This window comes from Euwallacea similis, chromosome 9 (genome assembly GCF_039881205.1).
Source record: "Euwallacea similis isolate ESF13 chromosome 9, ESF131.1, whole genome shotgun sequence".
Taxonomy (NCBI): domain Eukaryota; kingdom Metazoa; phylum Arthropoda; class Insecta; order Coleoptera; family Curculionidae; genus Euwallacea; species Euwallacea similis.
In genome coordinates, this window is record NC_089617.1 from 1,505,912 (window position 1) to 1,526,225 (window position 20,314).

General features: G+C 37.8%; 2 protein-coding genes across 5 annotated transcripts in view; one reads left to right on the forward strand and one right to left on the reverse strand.

The window, feature by feature from the left end:
• Positions 1-18,059, forward strand: part of LOC136411190 (uncharacterized) — a 47,411-nt gene extending 29,352 nt beyond the window's left edge. For both annotated transcript variants that reach the window (XM_066393681.1, XM_066393680.1), the window contains exons 8-13: positions 1,359-1,607; positions 8,137-8,348; positions 11,604-11,695; positions 13,420-13,615; positions 17,248-17,499; positions 17,551-18,059. In XM_066393681.1, the coding sequence (XP_066249778.1) occupies positions 1,359-1,607; positions 8,137-8,348; positions 11,604-11,695; positions 13,420-13,615; positions 17,248-17,499; positions 17,551-17,651 (1,102 nt within the window). In that variant the 3' untranslated portion in view covers positions 17,652-18,059. The remainder of the gene's footprint in view (positions 1-1,358; positions 1,608-8,136; positions 8,349-11,603; positions 11,696-13,419; positions 13,616-17,247; positions 17,500-17,550) is intronic.
• The window catches only part of Dab (DAB adaptor protein), an 83,313-nt gene that overhangs the window by 16,566 nt on the left and 46,433 nt on the right, over positions 1-20,314 (reverse strand). The gene's annotated exons all lie outside the window — the stretch shown is intronic.

Here is a 20,314-nt window from a genome sequence, read left to right on the forward strand (position 1 = left end):
TAGATTTATTTTATTCTCGTTAGTGTTAATATGGACTTCTTTTCATGTCTGCAGAGGTTAAATGGGAATAGATGTGTTTAGATTTCTACTTTACGAAGTGGTATTTATTCTATGATGAGTGATTTTTCGCATGTGTTCGTTTATTTTCAAGGTAGAAGCATACCGCAGAAATTAATTTCTGCGAAAAAATTTTCTGAATGAGGGGGGTCACGTCAGGGATAAATCTCGAGTAATAAGAAAGTTAGATAGGGCTTTCTCTAGAATATATCCTCTGTTTTAGAAAATTTCTTTAAATGTCCTAAAAGAAGCGACGCCACTAGCTTTAAAACACCTCGATGATTCTCCTTCAAAAACTAGGTTTAGTACGCTAACTTTTCATGCATTAGGGTTGCAATAATCGATACTTAGAAAGGAATCAAACAGCCTCAAAATTAGTTCATCACAACACACAAAGACGCTACGCCTCTCTTTTTAGCGGTGTGTCAGCTTTCACATATTTTTCTGAAAAAGTGCATTTAAAAAGCTGATTTTTTTAAACATCGGGGTCATAGAAATCGGGATTTTAAAACAGGTCAAATACTTTCAATAACCTCTGAAGCAACACAATATATTTGGAAACGTTTTTCAGAGCTCTGAAAGAAGCTACGCCACTGACTTTGGAATAGTGTTTGTACTCGATAATTACGTTCCAAAAAGTAGTAGAAACAAACATTTTTTTCAAAGATCAGGATCGTAGTACAGTTATCTTAAATTTTGCTAGATCTTTATGTTTTCTGTTCTCCTACAGCTCTATTAAAACAGATTTTAACATTTTAAGTATAGAAGAAAATTCTAGTACATTCTGAATTGATCTAGAATATTTGAGATATAATTTTGTAACAGCCTCCCAGTTGACCCGATCTGGACCCCACCAACTGCGACAATTCACCGGGAAATCCAGAAAGTTTATTCACCCATAACCGAGTTATGCAAAATGGAATAAAAGGAGAGGAAGTCTTTGACTTCGAGACCTAAAAATATAGTGAAACTTTGAATGAAAGAGACCTGTATCTTTGTCTCAAGGTGGAGACAATTCGATTGTTTGAATACGCACTTAAACCATGTTTTCGAATTCGTAATCCGATGATCAGAATATATATAAATCGCTTCTCCCAAAAATAAATGGAAGAGTAAACGAAAATAAAATTATCGGTTTGTGTATGTCGGTTCAACGTAAGCGGGGGCCGCCAAGGATGCTGAACATGTGGAGAAAAAGTAATTAATCTAACTTTATAAAATGCGCTTATAACAATTACATCCCTAAAATATTAACTTCTATTATCATTGATGATGGCATTGCACGGAAACCTTCGTTTCAGGTATGGAAGTCCACATCATAACCGATCTCAATCAGTCAAAACTCCCGGAAGGTCTTCGGGTCGGCCAAACTATCTCTGTCTTCCTCAGCAGCGATCCAGGGTAGCCTCAATGCCCAATACCGGAGTGGAGGAGGAGTATTATAGACTCAGGCATTTTTCCATAACAGGCAAGGGAGTGGTTAACAGGGGAGACAGCCTGAAGAGTCGCAGATCTAGGTCAAATAACTCGGTGGCTTCCAGCAATTCTAGGTAAGTAAGAAAAGTTGCTGTAGTGATGAAATAATGACTGTTAGTTCAGAACAGATTTATTCAGGTTACTAGTAGTCAAAATCAAGGTGAGATAGGTTAACCGAGATTCAAGTGAAAATTAGATTACTCTATTATGCATGAAGTTAATAAATCCGGTCAGGATCAATTCCCGACACAATTGTTAGATCTTTATAAAATTAGTAGTGGTTTTGAATGTGGGCGTGTCCACCTTGAAACCTCCCCTTCCCAGATACCCATAAAACCACCGTAAAACTCCCATCTATGCTCTAAACCTACGAACGCGAACTCTTTCAAAAAGTTTTTCATCCCAAGCAATAATTCGTATTAATGTTTATTCTAAATTTTCCTTTCAATTCTCACAATTCTCTTCGATTTATATTGATATGACGCATTTTTAAGACTTGTACTCCCTAAAACACCATCATGGAACCAATCCCAAAAGTAGCACTAAACTCGAACGAGTCCTTCAATCCAAGAACATATTTTTTCTGAAAGTTTTTATGCCAAGCTTCGTGTACATCGTTTCTTTTTATATTTATTTACTTAACGCCTCCAGAATGAACATACTTACATCCCATCGATTCTACTCGTTTAGCGCCTGAAGCACTTATCACATGGCTAGTTTAGGAACATTGCATGAAGCTATTAAACCACTAACAAAAAATAAGTTCAAAAGAAATGCCAGGGATAATTCCTCTCGCTCAACTGAGACACATCAAATGCGATATCATCATTATTAAATTTCCTGTCAAAGAACCAGAGTGGAAGAATTTCTCGCCTCGGCAAGCCCTTGTCCAACCATTTCACAATTTAATACATACTCGAGTACTTTAGTAATGTATCCCCGGGAAAATAATATTTATACAGTCGGCGATGCAAAAGGTTGTTAAACAAAAGAAGACCAAAACAAAAGGCGGTCGTGAACAATGGCAGCTGAACCTTTGACCCCGTTCCGTGAGGCACAGACATTTCTATTTCTGCATTTTCTTTCGAATGCTTGGAATTCCATGGAAAGGAAGACGAGCTAATTTGTGTTTTGTTGAAATTTCTTGCGCAAAGAGACCTGCGCATAGGACAAAATTAAATCTGTGATGTGGAGACATATATGGCTTGCGCATAATTCCGGTACGATACAAGTGGAAAATTGCATACCCTGAAGGATTTCCATTCAGCCAACTGGAAAATTTGCCTTAACGGCCCGCGGAAGATAAGGTCAAGTTAAATTATAGCTGCCTTGCAGGATTTTATTTTGCATGCGGTAAATATGCAGATGTGGCAGCAATATGCCCTGTTGCATTAAAATGAACCTAGAGGGGATTATCCTTTTAGCTAGCATTAAAAAAATGTGCTGGCATTTGGGATTTTCCAGAGATAGCTAACTCTGGAATCTATTTTTGTTTCCCCTCTCACTCCTGGGTGTTTCGCACATATTTCCGGGCTACTTCCCAAGCTTCACCAACAAAGATTTACTACCCACCACAATGCATGAAGTCAGATTATGGAAGTTAAAAATTTATATACGAAGCTCCCTTCATCGCAAACGAAGATCAATGAGGCCGAAAAATCTCCCTCGTCGAAGTTAACCTTTCGGATAGGGCAAGTTCCCAGTTTAAGGTCGCCCTACCGTAAATGTATCGATATAGGGAGCTGATGACAAGTGAGGTGTAAGAGAGTATCGATTCCAAGGAAGGAGAGGGATGTTTTGTGGTAATATGTACGATATGAAAATTGACTTCGCCATGGTTTTAGTTGGCTTTGCCGAACAATTTTCCATCGTGAGGTTCAGTCTGCATCTTAATTTTATAAGTTTTCTGCAGTTCTTGGTGTCCCAGATAAAACTCGTTTAGTGCTTGATTTTAGGAAAGATCGAAAAATCAATTCAAGTCTCAGTAGTCAGCTCTAACCCCGATTATGATTTGAAAGGTTCGATAATCTCGATGAAAAGTTTTGGAGATTTGAAACCTAAAAGCGTTGCGAATTTAGCCGATGGGGCACAGGAGACAAACACATCCTAAGGCTGTGCTTTTGAGCGATCAGAGGTCACGCAGGAGGAGTGGATTAAGACCCAAATCAATTTTCATTTCAGAAAGTAGTTGTTTTGAATTTAAATTTGTGTTATTGTTACAAACAAACTCAAGAAAATGTGATTTATCCCCATCTGCATAACACAGCTTCGGGCAGATTCTCAAGTCGATCTTCGCTAGAGTAAATTTTCGGTTTTACCTACGGTAAACACGTATTCATGTTGGATTCTCTAAATCCGATTTAACTAACACGAACTTCGAGACGACATGCTGAAACACTCAGCTGGTACGCCTCTGTTTTGAATCAAATTTCGTTGAGAATTTTTTTTGTATACACCACCACATTCAATTTGCCACAGTTTCACCATTATATCAATTTTGATTTACGAGTTATGGATTTTCAAAATCAATGCCTTCATTAATTGCCACGTCAAATTTGGGTTAATGACCTAAAACAGCCAACTGATACGCCTCTGTTTTTGTACCTTAAATTGGCCAAAATTTGACTGCTGCTATAATTGTAGTTTTCAAGTTATACATTTCTAAAATAAATACCTTCTTTAAGACACAAAAACAAGGAATTTGTATTACAGTACTAAATGTCGGTTAGAAAGTTTAGGGTTATTTGAATTAAAATTTGCCTCTACGGCACCAGTTTGATAATAGTATTTATTTGTTCTCAACAGCTTTCCCTAATGGAAGTTCGTATTGCTGTGTACTTTACTGTTACAATGGAAAGAGATAATAATTAAATAGGGCTTTTCCTCCCATAATACAGACACACGACCCCTTAGTTAATTGTTTTATCGAGAGTAATAAACAAGATTACGACCGTTTGGTGTCTGAAATGTTGTTGGTCTAATATAGTCCAGAAATTGGTGAAATATTTACACAATTCCTCTAACCAAATCTAAAATATAGTAATAGCCAAAAATTTTTGAATAAAAAAAAATTCCAGTATTATTATTCGTCTTTGTGTATCAAAATAACTGTTAACTCTAAGCTTTAGTACTAACTTGGTTAACAAAGTAACAGTGAACTTCATCAATTTGACTATTAACTGAACAAGATAATTTGTAAAAAGTAGATAGATACCAGTCTTACAGCAAAAAAAATTTAGAGAAGACAGTTATAAAACTCTGTCCCTTCATCACTCTGAAAGCTACATTGATAGTATATTATGTCAAAGGCGATAAGCATTAGTTCCACTCTGCGTGCCAGCCATTACACAATCATTAAACATGGCAACGAAATACATTTGTAAATGAATCAAACTTTTATCTGGAATAAACAACGGTTGCTAGTCTTCCAGTTGAGCGCGCCTGATCGAGTATTGTAATTTGAAAAACGATCAAACTTTTCCTATTATTGCAGCAACTTTTTGGCGCATCCCGGAGATTAACTTTCTGCCGTATACATCCTGAAAACCGCAGCGTTTCGGATTGCAGATTGCGACTTACCAGGAGATAAATTGTTCTGATTGAGCCCTACACCAATTTCGTAAGTTTGTGTAGCGATGAAGCGACTTTAAATGCGACCGAAGCCGATTACCTTTCTTTATTCACAAATTCCAGCTGCTCTTAACCTTTTAAGCAATAAATGATTAGCCCGTCGGTTAGAGACTTTATCTAATTCAAATTCCGCAGTTTACATTCGAAGCGAGAATTTGAGTTTTAAAAGGGCAGAGAGGGAAATTTACTACTAAAGAGAGATTCCAAGATATCAAAATATCCACTTGCGAATGCGAAGCTTTGGCAAATATTAGCCCTTCAATAGAGCGCACTTTCCAGAGGGAAAAGACAAACATATCGCACTCTACTATAGGGAGTTATTGTTTCACATACTTTAAACTTCATCGAAATGTACATATGACGCTCTTTCTGCAGGTCAATTGGAGCGTTATAGAGCAAACCTCCTCATCTATACAAAACCCTTTATGCGGCAGGGTCGTGATCAAAAGCGCAGTGCAACCGACCCGAACGGGGCAGTGCCTTTGAGGCAAAAATAGCTCATGTTGTCGCTCAATAATTAGCGACAGCTATTTGTTTATGGCTTAGTGGCAGATAAGCCACGCCATAGGCGACATGTACAATTTCGTGTTGCAGAAGAGCTTTCTAGGGAAGTACGATCAGGTGAACAATAACCATAAGGAGAGTCTGCCTGTCGCATGTTATGAAAATCATCTTTCTCACACGTAAGTTTTCTGCATGTATTTCTAGAGAATTTTACGAAACATTCACTAAATAACCTTTAACCATTCGGCAAGTTCAATCAACTCTTAGTAGGGTAGTTATGTTCATTAAACCTTAATCACTACCTGCTAACCACAAACGATCACCAAAGAACCATTAATCTTCACCAATTTAACATCACCCTGTGTTAACCGTTAGGCTGTGTGAGAGCTGTCTTGATAGCCATTAACAACAATAAATCTCCCACGTCAGTATAATAGTATAGAATGCTGCGTGCCAAGTCGAGGGAGCCGGGTTCGAACCCCGGTAAATACCGACTATTGTATTTATGTAAAAATATTACAAAACACAAAATTTGTAAAAATTTAGCTGAAAGTTGTAACCAACTAGTAGCTATCATAACAAATAAAAAAACCTCAAACCTTAACAGTTAACCATCATCTAGCACCTTTGCCATAAAAATGTCTATTAACCACATCGAACTGATCGCATCCACCAAATAAATGTTAATATTCAGTAATGTGTTAACTGTTAGTGCAGTAGTTAATTTTAATCTCAATAAATAACTACCTAAAGTAATTAATTATAAATCCACAAAGTTCCTAATTCACCCAAACTAACCGTAAATATTAGCGGGTGAATGTTTAAATAGCAACAGTCGGTGATCAACGAACGGTAAAAATTTAATAATAAGTTTTTCAAGTTTGTCAACACTTGTTACGTTATTATTTTAAGAAAAGGTTGATCGTTAACAATAACATATTATTGAATAGCTATTTCCTTTACTTTATGAATATGAGAAAGACAACTTCTACCTACAAAGCTACCGAAAATATCAATTATATGAAAGGGACTATCAAATAACGGGTTCTATAGCTTTCCAAAGTTAATTTGATGATTATAACACGTTAACTTGTCAGCGATGTCTAAGGACACGGAGTAACTTGTGATTGGTGGTTAATATAGTCTCAGTGGATGTTTTAATAGTCAAAAGGCCACCTTTAAACCAGGTGCCGATAATGCCGCAAATTTAACAGCAGCCCTGAGTATTCAGAGCAAATCAAATTACTGCGTTTGTAAAAGCCCATTTCTGTGCGCAGTGAATAAAAACGCTTTCATCGTTATTAGATTTACGACACTTTCCAATCCCCCCCTCCCCCCTCCCCCTCCAGGGGATGCGAAACGGGGTTTGGATTGCGTGCGCCGAAATCGCACATGCTCCCAGGAAATTAAATTCGTTACTTGTTTCTTAATGTAAAGTTCTTCATTAAGTCAGAAAAGTTTAACAAAGCCGCTTCATGGTCAGGCACTCTAACACAAAATTAATAACCGGAAAGGTTACGATAAATCCCTGTTTTCAAGGAAATTAATTTCCACAACAACCGTGTAAATTTCTCCCTTTAGGTTTAAAATTAAAGCCGCTTCCGCTCTAATGGCCGATGTGTCCTACAGATCTAAGACCATGTGATTTATATTTCGGTTGCCTTGGCATCACTTTATTACACATTAGATTCGACCCCGACGCAGTATTTCCTTAAAATTACCTCTATTGTCATTCCTAGCACATTCTTTCCTAACTACACAACTTATGATTTCTTCAGGTCCGCAAAATCGGCGCCAGGGGTCAACTCCAATTCGTCTGTTATTGTGCTATAGAGAATAGGCCTAATGCCTCCACAGACCGAAAGAAAAAGAACTAAGGACGATAGGAAAACTCACAGAATTCCTCGTTATCCATACATTTTGCTTTAGCTGTTTAAACCAATAATTAGGTTGAGAAAGTTCGCACAAATCGATGGCAAATATAATTTATCCACGTGGCCCTCATTTTGTTCCAACAAGGGAAAACTCATAAAAACGGGAGGAAATTGTAGTTTTAAATTAATAACGACACGTGTGTGTTAACTGAAATACGTGAAGCTATAAAGTTTAACTACCTTTAAATCTTACTATTTATAGACAGTACTTGAGGGATTAGTGAACCAGAAATTCATTGGTGAAGTACGGATGTTTTGGTAATTGCAATTTTTTCTTTTTGTTCATTTTTGTTAAGTTTTCAAGTTATGACTCATTGCTTAATTGAAAGTCCACTACATCCCTGTTTTTATAGGAATTAAGCTGAAAATTTCCCTGTTTATAGATAATACCCAAGGGATTATTGGGCCAGAAATTGATGGGAATAGAAGACCTGTTTTCATAGTTATATCGTTACCTCCCGAAATCTCGTTAATAATGACTTAATATCACAAAGAATCATAGATTATAGTACTATGATTTTTCCTTTCATTTCAGTACCGAACAACTTGCAGGACCAACTTCAGCAGCCGGTTCTGCTCGCACCTCAGCATCTTGCAGCTTGGCATCATCTAGAGAGAGCTCCACGTCTGCTCCTGGACCCTCCCCCTACAGGGTGTTAATGCTGGGTGGTCCAGCGGTAGGCAAATCGTCCCTTGTGTCCCAATTTATGACAAGCGAGTATTTGCACGCTTATGACACAAGCATAGGTGAGTTCACGATTAGTTGAGTTATTCTTGGTCTAGTGTTGTGGTAGCAATTAACACAGAATTAGAGGTTTTTATTCGTTTGTCTCGTTCTGGTAGGTGGTATATTAGGCACGTATGGGGCGTGACGAACGAATCCGTGTTGAGTGGGTCGATCTTCAGTAATAGACGTTCCTACTGGCGGGCGAAGCATTGGGTCACATTGAGCATCACGTAGTTATCCAAGCTCCACCATCTCGACGTTGATTGGTTCGTTATGTACCATACGTGATGTCGTGCTCTGTCTATCAGTATGAGGAGAGGAAAGACTAAAAACGCATAATTACAATTAATCAAAAAAATAATTTCTACTATTACCTGTGGACGACACATCAGGATTTGCGAAATTTCCATATAGGGTGTTATTCAATTCATTCTAACGGAAAATTGAATTGAATAAGTGATTTAAATATCGGTTCAACCCATGTCCGTTATTAATCAAATGGCATTTATTTAACGATAAATTTATCAGGGACGAATTGAATCTGCACTGCCTGCATTTGACTACCCTAGTGTAAATTGCCAGACAATTAAACCACTCGTTTTTTGTTTAATTAAATCCCCTGAGGGATAAATTTGACAATCTGTTTTACCTACCTACGAGATAAATCTGCAGATTGGCCCAATTTAATGATATTGGAAAAAAACTAGCAAAAAACCTCGTTCGCTTTGCTCCCTCTGGTGAATGTTTCTGATTTTCTCCATGTTAAGCAAATTAAATTCAGCCGGGCGTTCAAGAGAGACATTTACATATCCACTGGATTTGTCGGAATTTGAATGCCCTCTCTCGTTATTTTTATTACGAGAGATTATTCTATCGACTGGCACCAGCGACAGAAGAAACTTAGCTCAAGAAATACTTATCACTTAAAAAGAAAAGGGAAACTGCTTGAAAGATCCTATAGACTGAGCCTAATGGAGCGACAAATTCAGTTACCGTCCTAATTACTCGGACTGGCCCTCGATAACGAGATTAAATGTTCCATCTTATCAGCCCTTAAACCCTGCTTAAGGGCCGATTAAGCCTTAAGTTAAACGTAATCTTGTGATTATGTCTTATACAAACGGCCATTCTTTCACCTGTTTCGCCTCTCGATCTCGGCTATCAATTATTCATCCCTCTATTGGTCTCTACTGTGCTCTAAATCTGATTATTATTCCTGACATTTTGGGCTTTGATTACGCCAGCAGGAGATGTGCTCCAATTACATTACAGAATTAGAGTGTCTGTCTGAATTAGCCTGTAGATTTACCAGATCTAAGTCCAATTTCTACAATCGGGTTACTACAACCATTAAAATCTTAACATCACAGGTAATACCCTTGTATAAGTGCCTCTCAGAATTTAATTTCGTAAATAACTTACTTTAAGCCATAGCTGTCTACGTAATTGTAACTTGTGATAACTATTAATTGTTCTTGTTAACTGTTACCACGATAATTATTATTATGATTCAATGAGAAACTTTTTCGGTACCTAAAACCCTTGACAAACAGAAATTTATTATAGACGTATCTTCCTTTCAGTTCTATACCTATATAGTTTTGATAACGGTTACCCCATGAAGACAACTGCTGTTAACGTAAATGTCTTGTTTTTAATGTAACAGGAATTAGACATAGACATTATTACTAGTAACACTGTAGCTACTTCTATATTACTCTTATATTCTGCTAGTAGTTACAGTCACCAAATAACGTGTTAACTGTGAACATGTTAATGAAATACGTCATGAAGCTTGACACAGTCTATAATCAATCATATTTTGAATAATTTATTCAGTATATGATAAACATGGAAAAGTTGGTTAACTGTTAACATACTCGCATTAATCTGTGCCGCAACTCTCCAGCGCAAAATTCCGGACAATTTATTCATTTTGTAACAACGTAATCATTATTGCCCAAAATGATTGCAGATAAAATGAGAAAAAACTCAGAAATCTTAAACAGATTTGAACCCAAATTTAAGGCCACTTTTTTTTCCTATTGCCCTTGCAAATAACTGTTAAATTTTCACCAAAGTGTCTAAATCCTCAGTGTTAAGGAAATCAAGCAAAGACGAAAAATGAAATATTAAAGATTGTGAGGAAAGAATGTGAAGATTATTAAAGATTTTTTGGCTTGTAGTTTTCTTAAACAGTTAACGTGTTAACTTTCATGTTAAGTCAACCGTCTGAAGCTGTTATTAGCCTGGAATTCAAACTTGTTAATTTCTGTAAATTCTAACTGCCAAACTTTGACGGAATTTAAGTTTTGAAAGCAACTGTGTTAATGCGATGTTAAAAACTTTTAGCTCACAGTGTTCTTTAACTCTTAACATGTTAACTTTTCGTGATAAATGAATATTGAAAGTCTTTAGAATCATGTCTTTAAATTAGTTCACAGCTAGTCTAATTAAATTTTCTTTAGCAGAAAATCGACATAATTTTATACGTAAAATCACCAGTATAAAAATATGTAGGAGATTGTGCAATCAAGTTGTCTTAAGAAAAAATTCAAAATATTTCATTTTGAAGCCAGCGGAGATATTCTGACAATTTCTCTCAAAATGTTATATGAAAGATTCTCGAATATTCTAGAAAATGCGTTAATGCACAGCTATTTAAATTGTGCTGAACAGTAAGATAATAATATTTTTATACATTAATTTGCATTGAAAAATTATATTAAAAAAACGCATTAAAATGATTGTTGTTAGAGCTTCACTCAGACATAGACTAAAGCGAATTCATCCGATAGGAAGTTATCCACAGTGGCATTTTCAATTTGTAGACTCATTCCCGTATCTAATTCAGCCGGATTTTCATAATGTTCGAATTTGTTCGAGTAAAACTTTCCGGAAAAGAACGCTCCATTAAAAATCGCCTGGATTTTTCAGCTGAATTATATCGTTCGATCTTCATATCTCCAGCTTTATACGAGATTATCCTGTAGCCAGGATTAGGCTTCGATGTATACTCATAATTAATGCCGGCGAATTTATGTCTCTCTACAAATAATTACTTCCACCAACAATGAGACCTCTGGTCAAAAGCTTTTAATTACCGTCCCGAGAAGCCCGAAAAGAAGGCAGGCTTAAGTTTTCATAGCGGACAAACCAATTACGTCCGTTCCATGCCCAAATTCCAGGTATCTAATGAACGGTTTTATTAAAGCTCCCCGCATCCCGCTCAATTTAGGGAAGAGTATAATTATCCCGAGTTTCTTTTGTTCCAGATGACGAGAGCGGCGAAAAGTCGGTATCGGTGCTACTGGCAGGCGAAGAGTCCGAGCTGACATTCATCGATTTCACCACAATGGATTTATCGGTAAGTGGTTGCATCAGCTGAAATTGAATGTTTCTAACGATTCTCTGGGAAAAAGTTAGTTGGAAACTATATGTTACTAGCCGGACGTATAGTTGAAAATAAAGAAGTTGTCAAACTTGACAGAACGGTGACACGTGCTTCAAAATTGACATCAAAATTGAGTTCCTGCAAAAAAGTTAGTTGGAAATGACAGGTTACTCGGTGGGTCTATCTTTGAAATTAAGGAAGTTGTGACTTGATGAATCTATGGCAGGTACGTCGAAATCAACCACAGAATTGTGTTTCTGAGAATGAATTAGTCGGACTCAAGACCTTACCCGGTATGCTTTAAAAAAATGCTCCTAAAATGAGAAAGTTATTGGTTTTGGCAAGATAGTCACAATACGTTAAAAGTGACATTAGAATCCTGCTTTCAACAAATAAGTTAATTTGAAATGACATGCGACTCGGCACGCATATCCTTGAAAATATGAGTGATATAGGTTTTGACATGACAGTGACAGATATGTCAAAATTGACGGCATGACTAGCTTTGAAAATACGAAAGTTGTAGGTTTCAACAAGACCGTGATGTGCGTATTTTTCAATATTTTTGAAAAGATGTTACTTAGAAACAACACTTTACTCCATATATCTACCTTCAAGAAAAATCAAGTTAAAACTCATCCAAAACAGCTCAATCCGCCAACAGCCGTAAGGTTATCAATTTACACAACTTTCAACCCTCATACGTCTCATTTCCCGCGCTAAATTGAGACAAAGCACGACATGACAACAGCGCGAAACTCATTGTTTCCGTCCGGCGACGCACTATTTAAGGCAGACAGAGAATAAAGATGTCGGACACTTATAAATAGGGAACAGCTAGACTACGTGACTCAGAAAAATTGCGGCGTTTTATCAGCAAATTGCCATTGTAACGGCAATGAAGACGGAGGACGCATATTATTTCGTGTTTCTCTATCTGGCGCTCTTTCCGTCTTTCTGCACTTTCACTTCGATTTAGCGCGGTATGTTAATAAGTTCAGGTTACTGTGTTCAATTCGAAGATAACTTGGCAACAATGTTTTAATAGTGATAAATAAGTCACTCTTTTTGTAGCTTAAAAGATGGCAACACTATTTGAAAATTAACAGGTGTCAGTTTATAATGACACTCAGCCATCTAAAGGCAAAAATTAATTAGAGAATAATTTATAACTTTAATTCAAATCTTTTGCCAAATAATTTCCGGACTTTTCACCAAATCTGCATACTTTTTTGCGATAACTAGCGGCAACATTACTCTTAAAACTGACGGCTGTCAGTTTCTGGTGACGCAGCGCCATCTTGAAACAATTGTCGGTGGCGTTGTTTATTTTTTAATTTATTTTTTATTTAATTTTGTTAATTTATTTTCTTGCAGTTTAAATGTTACAAGTTACGATTCAACTGAATTTACAATTTCATGTTTTCTTTCCGATACACTGACCTCAAAAAGCCCTGCAGGTCCATTCACTTGCATGTTTAAACCATCATCGTTCAAAGTATCAGATATGCGATTAGGACTTAGTTGGAGGGTCTCCCGCACCCCCTTTCCGACCCAGAAACGTCTCTCTTCGCGGCGTTAACTAAGATAAATTCCCGCTTCCAACACGGGTAGAAACAAAGTGGGCCGACGCTAATCACTGTCTTGTTTCCCTTGATAAAAGTGAATTTTTGATGTAAGGAAACATTCTCTTCCAGCCGGACTCATTAATTAGGAAATACAGCGATCCGCACGCCTATGCAGTTGTCTACAGCTGTGCAGACCGATCCAGCTTTGACTGCGCAGAGAAGATTTTGCAGAACTTGTGGACGCTGGATACTATAGGGACTAGGGCTGTCATTTTGGTATCGAATAAGGCAGATTTAGTGCGTTCACGTGTGGTCACCACTGAAGGTAAGGGTTATTAATATTTCATAATCATGCGTGACAACTGACAGATTAAAAGCTCTAGGTGACACAGCGTTGTCGTGAGGCTAGAGCTAGAGGCGCTGTAGCTAGTGTTCTGCAAGCTAATTAATGAAAGAGATCAATGGATTTTTTCGATTACAGGACGTAAATTTCTGCTCATACCGCGTTCGCAGGACAGTTTAATAACCGAATCGAATTATCCTTAATATTCTGCAGCTGCAACCTCGTCGTCTCGGTAATCTGTAGACCATGAGGATGATTTATTCGGGCACTCTTAATGCCCGGAGCACCTGCAGCGATTTTTAGCTACATTTCCACTACTTCATTTTCCCTTCTTTCAATAAAGTCTTTTTCAACAAACGTGTAAGTATAGTAATTCGATTTGGCAACCATGTAAGATCCCATTAATAAAAGTTTTAACAATGACGCGACCTTCAAACGGACGAAGCTATTGTCCGTAAATGACACTTGTATTGCGATGGCTGTCACTGTCAAAATTGACAGCTCAAATTTTGAGGAGAACCAACAACAAAATTATTGCTCTGTTATTTCTTCACTGTCGTGAAGTGTTCGAAAGAACGAATCGAACCTTTGATGATTTCGTTCTCCTCGCACGGCAATGTTGCTTGATCTTAACATTTGCCTTTATTGGACAAGTGACATTATTGACATTTACACGTCGCTATTTTGCTGGCAGCTACATTGCCAGAATGGCTAATTTAAACACTCAATGTTTTGCTCGTTTGTCTCTGTTTCTAAGTTGTTTATTGCACGTAAACCGTGAATAAAGTACGAGGAATCTTGACAATGTCGTGACAAGGAAAAATAAGGCCTGCACGTCTATAATTTCCTCAATGAACCGTGAAATAACGCGGTAAGCGGCTGTTAATCATAATCAAGCCTGCACGAAACTGTTACAGGCTGACACGTGTCTCGGCTTCCATCCACATCTTCCTCTTTCGTATATTACATTTTTGCGTTAATGCATCCACCTTAATCCCTCTCGTTGAAAATACCATTACTCTTGCAGCCCTGCGGCGACAGGATTAGCTGTCGCAGAGCATCTCCCACAATTGTCACGAAACCTGAGACAATACACCTTCACCGATAGGTATTATTCGATTACAACGCCCTCCCAAGTCCGTACTTCGTCCTATTCTACAGGCGACGACAATAATGCGGTGAAATGTGTATCGTAACTTATTGTATTATGGAGAATATGTCTTATTAAGCCCGGAATTCAGTTATTCGTAGTCCGGGAAAGCTCTCTTCAAGCATCACCTCTTGAGGCAATAGCTACCTAAATAGCTTTCGGTTCTGGAATTTTCCAGACAATTTTTATTTTATGAAAACATAAAATAGCGCCTTTTTGGCGATTTGAAAGTTTTCCAGAAAAATCTAGCTCATTCTGAATAGTTCTCGACGTATTTAGCAAAACTTTAAGCGTACTCTCGACACCATGAACATCAGCGTATTCTAGTAGCTTCCGGAAGTTTTGGGTAGACGTCAACCTCCAGATAATTCTTGTTTTATGATATCATAAAGTGGGGTTTCCTGGGGGTGATAAAACAATATTTTTGCGCCGTCCTAAATGGTCTGAAACAATAAGCAATAAAACGAAGTGGAATGAAAGAGATTCACGCTCGACATGAACACTTTTATGGCGACAAAAGACGGGAATTTTTCTCGTTCTGCAATCGCTGAATCGAACGTGTCGAATTGAATTTTAAGCAGTTTTGCATTTATCGCTCAGAGACAGGTGCAATTTGTCAGCTTACAATCGGATTTCTGCTGTTGGAAATTATTTATTCTTTTCCTCTACGTGTATTATAGTCTAATCCCTTTCTTATTGTGTATAAAGAGTGCAATTTATAGTTTGATAAGAAAATAAGCAATGGCGTAGCACGGTCATTAAATTTTAAAGTTCCCGAATTTTCAAAAATTCCCATTACCAAAGTAAACTTTTCACACGAACGTATTTCAGGCTGAGTAGCCCCTCAGGTATTGTAAATACACAGTTAAATTGGCAGTTTCACAAGTAAATAAACAGTGGCTTAATGCAGTCGAATTTGAGGACACTACAAATCACAGTTGTTCAAATTTAGAGAGGTGCCAAACTTTAAAAACTGTTACCGCCGAAATAGACCTTCCGCATCAATTAAATTCGGGCTGGACAATGATTACATTTAAAACCCCGACTGACCAAAAGGAATTCTGGAATGACCTTAAATTAGTTTGTTTCGAAGAGTACTTCTGGCGCCAATTCATAATCGCCCATCCGTACTTATCACCTACGTCCGAAACTTGCGCAGAGATGTGAAAACGTTCAAAATTGCAGCTAAATTCTTAACAGCATTATGGGTTAAACGGGAAGAGAGTTTCGATTTATTTTGATAAGTTTTGTGCAGTTTTCGACTTTCTGAAGCTCCACGGGGCTTGACTCCCTAACTGCCCTCGAAAAAGATCTGAAGGGCCCAGCACCAGCGAAACAGTGATAAAACTAAAATTTAATGATAGTCGAGAGAGCTCTGATTGGTTAAAAGATGGCAAAATAAGCTCCGCCTTCTCAGAATCTATAGACACGTAGCGCGTTTCATCAACTAGTAGTGGAGAGCTCGACTTCGTCGAAGTTTCAACTTCTTATCTGGATCTACATAAAAATTTAGAGAACTCCTTTAATGATGAATTTGGAAAATTCCTTACTTTACGATTCGACCTAGTTTCCGGCAACAACAAACAGCAAATAAAACAGTTCCGCTTTGATGAAAGCTTCGTCTTGACTGGGCTTAAAGAACAATAATTATTCCATAGCCCTACGCGTTCCGGACTTGAAGCGCGCCGGGAAAATAAATCGCTATGGCAAACTAAAGTAATTAAATCGTGGTGAAAGAAAATTTCCTTTGTTGTGCGTACATCAAGGCGAATAATTTCTCTAGCGACGGGTAGCAACACAGCATTCGCCGAGATCGTCAAAAACAGATTTGCCAAAATAATTATTAGCTTTGAACTCGAAATGTTGTACCGGTCCTGCTTTCGACGACGAAGACACACGACATGTGTTCGCCGCCACTGTATCCGTCCTCATTAAGGACAGGACTACGCGCTCGGACATTTTAAAGCGGCGCGGCTTTTGTCCTCGATGCGAAAGCTCCTCGCTGGCCTCGATTCCCGCTTTTGTTCGGGATTCAATCGAAGGGACGTTGCCCTTAATGAAAATCCAGGTTGGTGTTGTCACTGTAAAAGAAAGGGGGAGAATTGTTTTCCAGAATTTTCATAACAGAAACTTTCAGTTCCAAGTGCGCTGGAATGGAAGAGAGCGAATGTTTCGAGAATACGCTAGAAGTCGCTTATTCTGTGTGGTTCAAGAAGCGCTACAAAGTGAGTGTCAATTTTCTGGAAATCTCGAGAATACGCTAGAAATAATTACTCCTACGTCGTTTGAGAACGAACGCAGTTATATTCCAGAGTTGTAAGGGTAGAATTTTATGCAAATTTTACTATTCTGTTTGCTCCAAAACATTACAGAAGTTTGAATGTCCCTACTTATATCAATAAGAGTTCTGTGACCACATTATTCTCTAGTTTATTGCAGTCATTAATTTAACATCTTTTTGCAGAGGGCAAATCAATGGCAACAGCGTACGACTGCAAGTACATAGAGACCTCTGTTGGCATCAACCATAACGTGGACGAGCTGCTGGTAGGAATCTTGACGCAAATCCGGCTGAAGCTAGAGAATCCCGAGAGATCGCGCGACTTGTTCCGCAAGCGCAGCTCATCAAAGAAAAACCTGCGCAATAGGTCTCCTGTTTCTGGCTCAGTTACACCCGTTACAGGCAGCGCGCAGAACTCACCGAAAAAATACAGAGGTACGGAACATTCTAGAACATTCTAGACCCATTCTTAATGAACTTTTTTAGGAAGTAGAACGTCTGCAAGTCTGAAAGTAAAGAGTCTTCTAGGGAAAGTGTGGGCGAGGGACAGCAAATCAAAATCATGCGAAAACTTGCATGTTCTCTAATTTAGTTGTTAGTCCGTTTAGGTTCTGAGTTCCTTATCATTTTACTAGTATAACCCCGTTTTGGTTGTTATAAAAGACAATCAATTGTCGTTTAAGTTTCTCTTGTTAGGTGAAAACCAAGGTACAAATTGTAAGGTTAAGGTAGTACCGGCATTTATATTTTTAGAGTTTTGTATGTAGGGGGCTAGTGGGAACCGAGAGAGCGCTGTTTCAAATCCGAGGTATCAAAAAATTACGCTTAACCCTCACCAGTGTTTATATCAGAGTACAGGGTGATCGTTCCGAATATTTTTAATCCTAGATTAGTTGTAATTATACACACACTTGTAGCATAGGGCTGTCGATTTGCTTATTTATAAAATGTACATATTTTTTTCAAGTTTGTTTTCAGTAAAAAATTCTTTATTACGTAATGAGTTTGTGACCAAAACTAATAGTCGATATCAAATACTAACATTTAGTCCCTTTATTTTAGGGCAAACGATGCTAGAATTGTACGGTTATAATATACAATATGATATCAAAGCCTCTCCCTAAATGGAAGATTTCAAGTGTGGTACCTACACCTGGGATAGACGGAGCTGTAACAATAACACCAAAGATCACTTTGCCTGCTCTAGAACCTGACTAGAGTCAAATCCTTAGCCAATCAGAGATAAAGTTGACATGTATACAATGCCAACAAAAATCAGGATCTGCAATTTTCTTAGTTTTAAATACCAGAGTTTTAACTATCATCGAGTCTATTTTAGTCAATTTTAGATTCTTGCTTTTACTTCTATTATACCCTTGAGTTGACCCTGATTTAACTCTGTTGGTGGTTGATACACTTTGGAAAAATTATTTCTGAATTGTTCTACTTGCTCGTTTAAAATTATCAATTTCAAAGGCTACCTCTAATTAAGGGCTTTTAAACATATGACCACTCAAAATTAGGGATAATGTTTTTGTATCTTTTATAGTGACATAAAACCCTGAGGTGGGTCTATAGTCGTTATCAGGCGTATAATAATGCATCTGGCAAGTCCGTTGTTCGACAAAATAAATGAAGAATAAACATGGTAAACAACTTAAAATACTCGCCGAATTCCCTTGGCATATCCCTGCAATGATTTTGAACGCGTCCCTAATGGGACCTCAATAGGGATCTTTAAACCATGAAGAGAGTCTAAAAAAAAAAGCAAAAAAAATTCATTTGAATATAATTCATGTTCTAGAACTGTCTCTCAAGAGACCCTAATAACCTCAATAATAACCCCAAGTTGACTTAAGTAAACCAAATTGACTTAAAATCGTTTTGTATGCATTTTAAGTGAATGCAACCTGAGATTCTGAACTAACCTGAATACGAACTCTTAAGCATCGAAACTGTTTTGAAATAAACAGAGCGGCAAAATTAGAATTTGGGGCTACTCTTTCTGTTCTTCAGATATGTAGACAACGTCATCAATCTAAAAAAATTTGAAATTCTACTTGACGCCATACGTCAAAAAAGTCAACTAGAGAAAAATTGAATATGTAGACAATTTTATCAATCAAATTATTTATCAAATCTGCGATTTTGGTTAGTAACTTTTTCAAGAGCGAGGTCAGACAAATATCTAATTTCAATAATTTCTCTCATCGGTCACACCTGCTGTTTTGAAGCGTCTCTCTAGCATCGTCGGCCATTTTGTTCCGGACAGCTATTCACGAACATATTCTTCGCAATATTCGTGTTAAATGTTAGATTTTAAGCGTGTTATTAATCAATTTGGGTCCATGTCTTATCGTTAGAACCTAGTGTTAGGGTTTTATTACTACTACGAGTATTAAAGGCTATCGGTGCGGCTCTGTGCAGTGCCGATAGGTGCGAGGTATAGCTTTAAATTTGGAGACGCGCACGCGCGGCGGAGGAGCACCACCCTGTGCGTGCCTAAAGTAGCTTTAACATTATTCAGTATTATTAATTGGTGCCGTGAGAAAAAGTGGCAAACTAGACTGAAACCCAGAAACCCATTTATGGAGATTGCGAGCGAGACGAGATCTACTTAGTGAAGAGGCACGCGACACACGCGCACCTTAAAAGGTCGATGCCGCTTTTTCTGACCAAGTGGAAAGTTAATTAATTCTATTCGTTAAGGCTTTGTACATTACCGGCAGCTATTGGAAGAAAATAAGTTGTCCACACGTTTACGTGAAGAATCAAATTATTTGCAATCGGGTGTTTCTTGGAGGACGTTTGTCCTCCAAGATTGTCCCAACAAGAAACTCGTTGACCAATTTTCGTGCCTTTGTTAGGCCTGGTTAGGTATTTGTTATGGTAGAAAAATAAAAGTGCCCCATTTTGTTTTATACGGCTGCGCAGCGGCGCTTTCGAGCATGAGGGTAGAATCGATTTTCAGATCCCTCCCTAATTAACTTGGCAGAATGTTGGCGAAGATGCTAACCTACGTAGAAGAAGAGCAATCAGGTGGCCAAGGGCTTCGAACGGGGTTGGAGCAACTAGGGCAATATGTAAAGGGTTCAAAGAATTACAACAAATTTTGCTAACACCATCTTTACGTTTCCCAGAAATTGATCAAACGATCCTCAGCATCGCATACTTATCTCATCTAACCTCATTTCTATGAAAGTATCGATTTTAAAGCTCATTTCTATCACAAGTGCTTTGAAATGATACT